The sequence below is a fragment of the Elaeis guineensis genome, chromosome 2 (assembly GCF_000442705.2).
Source record: "Elaeis guineensis isolate ETL-2024a chromosome 2, EG11, whole genome shotgun sequence".
NCBI classification, from domain to species: domain Eukaryota; kingdom Viridiplantae; phylum Streptophyta; class Magnoliopsida; order Arecales; family Arecaceae; genus Elaeis; species Elaeis guineensis.
This window is the reverse complement of record NC_025994.2, coordinates 124,373,977-124,383,913: the sequence shown is the minus strand read 5'-3', so window position 1 is coordinate 124,383,913 and position 9,937 is coordinate 124,373,977. Positions and strand designations below refer to the sequence as shown.

The following is a 9,937-nucleotide window of genomic DNA, read 5'->3' as shown; positions in this document are numbered from 1 at the left end:
ACAGGTTTCATCTTTTAGTATTTGTATATTTGTTCATGGAGGAACTCTATGCAGAGTAAGGAAAAAAAAGCATTACGAAGGAAAAAAAGAGCAAAAGCAAAATGAGAAGAACATCATAGAGTATTGCACTCGGAGATATGGAAGGAAATACAACAAAGTAGATAAACATAATGTCTTGAGGGTAGTATAGAATACCTCTTACCACCATTTCTTTGCCTACGGTACTAAAATTTACATTGCCAGGATGCAGCCAAGATGTAGAAAAAAGAAATTACAAGATTATGGCCACCTCGATCAGAATTATATACTCTAGATTGTAAAGATTCTATAACAAATACATGGTACAGCCCTTAACAGCCCAAATGAGAAAAACAGATGGGCCTGGTCTAGCATTTGAGGCAGTAATTTTCTGGCTGGATTTAAGTCCCATATCATGTGGTTCTCTGACCCAGTTGATCAAATGGAGTCGAGCCTACCCAGTTACGTTTTGGTCTTGAACTTCCTCTGTGCTTTTAGGTCCACCACAACGGCGGTGATGTTGTCTTTGCTTCCCTTCTGGAGAGCATGCTTTGACAGGCAGTCCGCAGCTGCTTGAGCTGCAGGATCAGCTTCTTCACCTCTTTGTGTGGGAGATAATGTGACACCATTCTTTTTGTGCCAGTGTAGGATCCGCTTGCGGGCTACCTCACAAACCTCTTCATTTGACATGACATCCCATAAGCCGTCACTGGCTAGAATAAGGCAATCATCTTCTTTTGTTCGCGGAACGATTGTGACTTCTGGTACTGGAATAATCCATGGCTTCAAGTATTGGTCCCCTGCACATGAGCCCATAGATCTAAACATGAGCATGCATATTTATGGCCCAGGATCATGAATGCTATTTCTATCTATTCATCACTACATTTCAACTTGATCAGACAAGATGATAGGCACAATTTTGTGATGGATGATAGAACTAAATGTCATCTGTTGTCCAGAATCACAGGAGATTTGATGCCATATGCGTAGCACTTCTATATTGGCATATATTGGTAGATAGATGAAGGCCATGTTGATATGGCATTCAATATCCTGATGCACATAATATAGGAGTCCTGTATATATGAAGCCTGTTTGTTCACAGTTTCACAGTCAGTAATGCCTATAGAACAATTATTTTTTAATTTCCAAGACAGATTACTTATTAATTTCCAGGACAGGCAGAACAACATAGTCATTGGCACCATTGATGTTATATATAGCTTTTGACTTTTATTGCGGTGTTATTTATAAATAACAATAAATTGAAAGATTGATTTCGAAGCAACAGATTAAAGTGATGGTTTCACATAACTGTAGGCTTTAATTAGTCCAATTAGGTATGCTCTGAAAATAAATTAGCTACATTCAAACTACAATCAATTGCTCCATACATACATACATACATACATACATACATACATACATACATATATATATATATATATATATAATCAAGCAACGGGTAGAAGATTCAACGGGAACACAATAAGAAATCATGCTATCACCAATTATACAAAATCACAAAGATTTTCCTTGAGAGGACAAATCAGTCTTTGGATTTACTGCCTCACATGGAGGATGTGGTTTCAGTTCCATGGCATGTACAGGAGACAACTCCATTGACGGCCGAAGGTTTCACTGCCACTTGTGCAGATGGGTGGGGGTGGACGTGTGCACACTTGATTGCACAAATGGATATTTGGGCTTATGATGGATGCTTGGCTTAGTGCCAAACAATCATGCTAGTTGTAAGTCCTTCTAAGGCATGACTCAGCAAAAATGTAATAGATCAATGAATCAAGATCCGCTTGTTGGACAAAACATATCAAAGAGATAGGACTTTATAATTACATTCTTGTGCATGTTAATTTTGAGGAATGTAGAGCTCAAAGGCAAAGGTAAACATTGTATAACTAATGCAATTTATTATGTAGACCACAAACAACAAAAGTACCTTGCATGCACGTTCTTACAGAACCATATGTTCTGAAACCCTCTATTCTAGTATTTAAGATGTAAAAATAGAAAATTTCCTACACATGACAGCAAATTGAGCTTATTTATTGACAGTTCCTTCCTCCTCTTTTCTGGGTTAATTATGCTTTTGGCCCTTTAGGTCGGATTTTTAATAGGTCCCTAAACTTTAAGCTCAAATTCGGTCCTTATTTTTTCTCAACTACTTTAATATGGACCTTCCTGCAGATTCCAGCTACTTTCTCTCATCGAAAGTCCCTGCTAGCATGAACCGATGATTGTGTGGGTAATTACATGGCAGAAGCTACTTAGGTGATTACTTGGCCGATTTTATGATGACGTGGCACATGGATGATGACATGACATGATAGATAAAAATTTTTATTTTTTTGATGACGTAGCAAATGGGTGATGATTTGGCATATGGATGATGTGGCACAACAGATGAAATTTTTTATTTTGATGATGCAACATATAGGTGATGACATGGTATATAGGTAATGACATGGCATGTGCTGTGGAATTTTCTAGCCAAGAATGCCACATCATCACTCATCCACCATAAATTATTATTTTATCCTCTAAGTTTTACAAATGTTTTCCCATGGAACTTATTGTTTAAAAATCTTTAATTAGGTTCCTTGATTTTCAAGTGTGATTTAATATAGCTTTTCTGACCTAATAGCCGAGCAACTGACAATTCTGAAGTGGGGCAAGTCACTAGACGTGTTTAAAAAGCCACAAATGGCAATGATGTTCGGAACGAGGCGGTTGGGGTCTGAAGATGATCCCAAAGCTGATTATGTTCAGAGATCTAAAGACCACCATCGTGACCGTGGTGGTGACGGCAAAAAGTATACAGGCTTAGTGTTCTCAATTTCACTATAACCAAGCTCATTGCTACAACCGAATTTCTCCTTGAAGAAAGATGGATTGACAATCATGGACTATACAATTAAAGATCTTATACATTTGTTCCGACTATAGTAGAAAGGAGAAAATAGGAGAATAAATAAATTAAAAATATAAATTATTTTTTTTCTTTTTTTATCACTTTTCTTGGGTTTAGATTGGACTTTCTCCATTTGCGTTTTAGAAAAAACAAGATCAAGGGATGGAATGGAATGTTAGATGAATAATATGTGATGCAATATTATATATGAAGTCATGGTGATGTAGATTTTTCCTCTTATGTATATTTATGTCTATTTAAGTGGAAGGTAAGAGGAAAAGGAGAATGGGATTAAGGATATGATTAAAATGGAGTAGAATCAGCAATATAATAATATATTATTAATACAGTTTTCCTTTTCTAATATATATATATATATATATATATCTCTTCATATTAGTTTGAATTATCCTCTTCATATTGGTTTTACATTAAAGCACACTTGAAAAATCAAGAGATCTAATTAGAGGTTTTTAAACTATCAGGACTATGTAAAAACATTTGCTAAGCTTAGAAGACCAAAAACATAATTTATGGTATATGGGTGATGACGTGACACTCGATATTTTTGGGCAAAAAATTCCATAGCACATGCCACCTTATGATCTATATGCCACATCATCACCCATATGCCGTGTTATCAAGATAAAATTTCATCCATTATCATGTGCCATTACCAATCGGCCATATAATCACTTATCTAAGTGATTTCTGCCATGTAATCACCTGTTAATGCTAGCAAGGATTTTGGTGAGAGAGTGAACGAAATTTAGGAGAAGGACCACCACTAAAATAATTAAGAAAAGATGAGGACCAAATTTGAGTTTTTTTGAAGTTCAGAAACTTATTAAAAATCCAACCTAAACTTGGAGGACTAAAAACTTAACCCTTTTTGTGGTGAGCACTGATGTGCCTTGTTTGTTCCCCAAACCTGAAAAGGAGATGAGCCACTGGCATTTGTATCTAACAAAGTCTACAATAAATGTGCGAGTTTATTTTATCTTTGGGTGGATATGAGTATATGATATGCCATGCATTGCGTATATGACATGCCACACAAAAGATATTACTAGTATTATAATTCTTGAGTGCATATTCTACTAGTTGGATTCAATTAGCAAAATGTTTAGTTTAGCCACATATCAGCATAGAGTGGATGTAGAATGCGTTCCAAACAATCAATGCTAAATAACATCCAATCTAGCAGCTAGATGGGAAACAAGAAGAATATGATGCAACGTATGTCAAGAAAAATTATATAAAGGTTTGACACTTTGACATATATAAACTAATGAAACATTCTGTTCAATTTGATAGTATATGTGTACATGCAACACAAATGAGAAATAAATGATATATCTCAAGGCTATCTGACTGTACAAACAATGAGCTACATTTGACATTAAGAAGCATAAAATCCTGAAAGGAAATTATCTTCAAATGCAAATAATAGAAGAAATGATGGGAGAAAGGGAATATGCATTGTGGCTAGGAATAAAATAGAAATTAAATTGTTTGGTTAAATTATAAAGCGTAACTTCTTTAACAATTCACCAAAGAGCTAAACTTAGTAAAGAAAGTGACCAACTAAGATCTCATGTAGAAATGTGCTAATGTGGTTAACTACAGAGACCAGGTTATAGTGGTCCTTAAATGTTTGCAGAGTTGAGATGTGATCGGTCTGATATTATCAATAGAAATTTCCATGAAAACTTGCACAGAAGATGTTGAGAGGGAGATGATGCTTTTTTTTTTATATATATATACAGCAAGTAGGGATTGATGGGGTGCATGTCGCCTACATACAAGGAGAAGTGGCAAAAAAAAAAACAAGTCCTAAATCTACATGATATTTGTGATTCAAATAAATGATGTAGACTTGGATGATGTATTTAAGCATGTAAATGTAGTTATCTTTTCCATTTTTACTAAATAACTGAAGAGTAACACAGTGATCAATAAGTTGATTTTTGCCTTGAAGTCACAGACACCAATAACTCACATATAGTGCTTTGGCATGACAAGAAAAATATAAAGAGATCATCATCCTTTGACAAGAAACATATTTTGCTTGTACTTGCAACCAGCGAAGGTAGAAAACAAAAGATATCATAAATTCCTCATCTACACCTGAAGCTTTTTATGTTCCAATTGAAGCCCAAAAAATGATAACAGGTAATAACAATGAGCGAGTTCATATGATCCACCACTTGGAAAAATCTAAGCTTGACCATTTGTTCTGTTTGCAGCGAACTTCAAAGATTGATGTCAGAATTTTTAAACGAAGCTATTTTCCAAGTAAATATGATCCAAGACAGGATAGTCAGAGAGCTGATTCAGTCCCTCACCCCGAAAGGTAATGGAGAGGATCGATGCTGCCAGCAATTGTCATAGGAACAATATGAATAACATCATTATGAAACCACAAAGTTGAAAAGCTTAAGGATGAAGCTCTGTAAAATTTCTTTGGCTGGTTTAAGGAACTGAAAAACACAATGGCACGAAATACTATGCACTAATCTAACCACCTAAGAACTTTGAATCTATGCACATCGCTTGGTTGAATTCCCCAACTTTTTAGTATTTATTTGCAGATTGTTATAATCTCCATAGAGAGTGGAGGAGTCTGTATGTGTGAGAGTGAAAAAGAAGAGAAATTTAGGAGCACATATGATTTAAAACCTCTTTTTTTCTAGATTTTTCCAGATCCAAAATTCCTAATATGAGAAGTTAAAAGACCTGTTACTTCTGACTGGTAAGCATAAATTTATGATGCTCCTTGAATTAACTGCCCCCCACCCCGATGTACAAGAAATTATTTCAATTATGTAATCATGTTTTTAATCATGAGTGCGCCGTGAGCAATATCAATGCATTTGGAAGGCCAGGTTGTGCAATAAAAAATTTATTAGTAGGACAGCTGATGGGAACTTTGGTAGGATATGCTTTATAAATAAAATATAAATGAGAACATATGCACTTTTTTTGGTACATTATAACTAAGGATTCAGATCCCAACAGGACATCCATCGGGACATCAAGACGGAGTACCATCCCATGTGTTGGGACAGAATCATCCCGCTAGCATCCCAACATCCCAATTGGAACGTCTTAGAACATCGTCTATATCAAGTGTTGGGACGGGGTGGGACGGCGACGCGTCCCCTTCTATGGAAAAATTGAGACAGCCCCATCCCACGGGATTTAAAACCTTGATTACAACTACATTTTTCAGAACTTTTGTCATGTTTAATTTTTAAACATGAATTCTTAACATTAAAGCCATTAGAAACCCCAGCAGATCTACTATTGTTTTAATTATTTTTAGTTCATTAGAGGATGCAGAATATTGTCTTTGTCATTTCATCGTCCATAGAGTTCCTGGATAACTTACAAGTAAGAAGAATGGAGTTTTACAGCCAGTTGGCGTAAAGATTTTCACATAGCCAAGACTGAAGGATGCAGATATTGAACAAAAGTAGCTATTTAGAACCTAGTGATTGTTCAGAAAAATAAAGATCAATTTGACAATTTAAAATTTGTAAAGTTAACTATAATGTTCATCTTGAAGGTCTAGATACTTTTGAAAATAAGCTAAATAAATATATGAAATGGAAAGAAGCTTAGAGGGTATATCTTTATCTCAGGATATCAGTGTATAACTCTTTCTTTTTATTTTCCAGCGAAATGACTATTTAAAATCTCTGGTCACAGAAAGTCCTAAAAACAATTATAGAAGCAATATTACTATGAGGATGAGCATAAGGATTAGCACGAAGGCCTTGGTACAGAAAAGTGGCCACATTTCCTACTGGCTAATAACTCACATTTGTGATTTTTCAGAAAGTTGTTTGTTATTGTTAATATTGCCTAAAAGCGTCCAGCAAACTTGATAGGTGCTGCACATGGATCCCTTAAATAATCCAAGAAAAATGCTGGAAACTCATGTTTCTTGGTCGCAGCTGATATTTATCATACTCTGAAAAGCAGGATTCACGTGAATGGCAGCTAATAGAAACAAATAACATGGCACCTGGAACTTCCTATGAACTGTGCAATACGGATACTGTATGATGTTCATACAAACTGCTTAAAGAGTATTTAAACTTGTGCCCATTCATAGATTTGTTGACAAGGTGGCAGATTGGCCTAACAGAATAGGTTTACAAAGCAATAGATCTTTGGATCAACAATCTCCATAGCTATATTTTTTTGTTGGATAGATACTATAGCTATTTCATTTAATAAGATGCTGATCTAATTTAATTAATCAAAAAACCTTTCTTCACAATTAACTGCAGATAGCCCCAAAGTAATATGACTATGTAGACAGAAATAATCTAATTCTGCATATGTCTTGTTATTTCTTCTTACTTGGTATTGAGAATTGTATGACTAATTACGTATCATCTTCATCAGAATCAACTAGCACCTTTATTTTGTTTGCATACCACAATTGGAGTGTGCAGTCACATTTATTCGACATATTATTTCAGCACCAAAAAACAGAATATAGTTTGGAAATAGATGGTGCACCTCATTAAATGACTGTTTTCATGCTGCGATCACTTTCTCACCATCCAATTATATATGTACACTAGACACTTGATGAACATAACCCTTTATAACTGACTAAGCATAATAAAGAATTGTCATGTCAAAATATTAAAAAAAAAAAATTCTGATGTTCCTTCATAACCTCTAGTGTCGTTCTCCTAAGTAAAAATTATACATACCAATTGATCTTGACATAGCAAGAACACCAAATACGCGGTATCCATTCCATTGTATGACCTTGCCTCCCTCTGCTTCGATCCTTGCGTACTCATCTTCTCTGTTCGGCTGAAGCATAAAATATATATATATATATATATATATATATTAAAAAAAATCAATTTCTTGTTTTGAAATAAACTAGAAAAACATGCACCACCAAAAAAACAAACACATGCCTTACTTTATGATCCACCGATAGTGGCACAGCCTGTTTGCCACGACAAAGGACCGCCCTGGAATCCCCACAATTTGCAATGATGATATGTGAAGAACAGATAACAGCAACTACAGCTGTTGATCCGACTGTTTCGGGGGCAGCAGGTTCTAATGGCGCACCTGAACAAAGATTGCCGCCATCCTCCGATGCATCAGCTGCACCTCCCACATTCCCTCTTCTTACTTTGCCTCCGACCTCATCATCAACTTTCTGAAAGCAATCAACGAACACTCTCTCCCACTGCCTCTTCCAAGCATCCCCGCTCTCTCCTCCCAAACCTTCAGTTACATTTCTCAGCTCCTCTACCAAGGCGAGATGAACTCGATCACGACAATAGTTAGCAACCTAAAATCGAAGAACAGAAGAACACACACAGAAAAGCTTCAAACCTAGCAATCCCAATGTATACGAACATCCCAAAAGAAAAAAAAAAAAATAAAACCTATGAACGGAGTGAAAGAAAGATTGGATTACCTGGGCACCACCATGGCCATCATAGACTCCGAAGAAATGGGCGGGCAAGCTAATCAAACTTGGATCCAGCCCATCCACAGCATCATCACTGGTCAGCATCCGGAGCGGGATCTCGAAGAACCAAGGCACCGCCACCACAGCGTCTTCCATCTCCGGCCTCCGCCCACAGATGGATACGCAGCCCCAGAGCGGCACATAATTTGTCAAGAATACACTCCGCCCACCACCGCCTCCCCGACCCGCTGCCGGCTCAGCAACAGCCGGCGGCCCCGCCACAGTGAAAGAAGGCCCGGCCGCAATGTCCACACTGAGGGCGGCATCCACCGAGCCCTCGGCAGACGGGTCTAGACTCGGCAACTCGTCGGCGGCACTGGCGATGCTGCTGCTATCGCCGATCGAGCTCCCAACAGATGGCTCCGCCCCAACAGACATCGAATCCTCTTCATCACTCCCAACGGATGGGATCGTCCCAACCTCGAGCTCATCACCATCCCCTCTCACCACCTCCTCCTCTTGCTTGGCGGCGGGCACATGGTCAATATCAGCAGCCATCGGATCGGAGAGCAGCAGGGTCGCAGCGTCTGATATCAGCCGAAGGCGAGCGACGTCCATCGGGTTTTCGCGGAGCGAATTGCCCGTCCTGAATGGCAAAGCAGCCGCTGGAGGCATCTCCTCCATCGGCTCCTCCCCTCCAGCTGTCGTCGGGATAAAGGCAACGATGCTGGCAGCAGCAGCGGCAGCACTAGCGGCACCACTCTTCGTGGACCTCAGAAGTCGCACAACATCTCACTATCGCTCCCCTCCGCCTCCTCTTCATCACTCTCCAAGGATCACCGGCCGCAGGTTCACGAGTTTCGCCCCCCCCCCAAAAAAAAACCCCCCGACAACCGACCCAGATAGAGATATTAGTCAGGGATGAGAAAGAAACCCACCCAGAGTAGAGTAGTAGTCTAGAAATGGCAGGCTCACTCCGGCCTCCCTCTAGAAGCAGCAGATTAGATCTCGCACGGTCTTTGAGGGAGGGAATTAATTGGGTGGAAAAAATGAGGGGAAATGGGATGGGGATTTGGAGGCGTTATCACTTGACACAAGAAAGGGGATAATGGGGAAGAAGTCCTTTTGCTTTCCGGCTTCCCTGGATCTGAAGGAACACATAATAGCCTTAAAAAAAAACACCGGGGGAAGAAATATATGGTTGGTAGTTCCCCAGTCTCCCTCTTATGCTAGCTATGACTCGTCTCAATAATACCACGAAGTAGTAAATTAGGACAGAAGAGGAAAGGAAATGAAACGAAAATTAACTCATTCTATATCCTCCACTTATTCCTTTCCCCCTCGCTCCCCTCTACCTCACACATGGACATTAGTGCGAAAAAATTGTTTGTCTATGAGTTTATTATGTTTGCGTTTCAAGAACTCAATAAACAAAGAAAAGAAAAGAAAAGAAAAAAAAAAAAAAAAAGGAAAGAACAAGGAAGAAAGGAACTTCCACGCCCCAGAAACAGTGAGAAAGACAGAGC

General features: G+C 38.3%; 1 protein-coding gene across 1 annotated transcript; it reads right to left on the bottom strand.

Annotated features, from left to right (window-relative positions):
* Positions 1–102: 102 nt before the first annotated feature.
* On the bottom strand, positions 103–9,937 carry LOC105057151 (probable protein phosphatase 2C 6). Its single transcript, XM_010939672.4, has 4 exons — positions 8,418–9,937; positions 7,908–8,288; positions 7,687–7,792; positions 103–818 (listed from the first exon to the last, which is right to left on the bottom strand). The coding sequence occupies exons 1-4, from the start codon at positions 9,093–9,095 to the stop codon at positions 481–483; spliced, it is 1,503 nt and encodes a 500-aa protein (XP_010937974.1). The 5' UTR covers positions 9,096–9,937; the 3' UTR covers positions 103–480.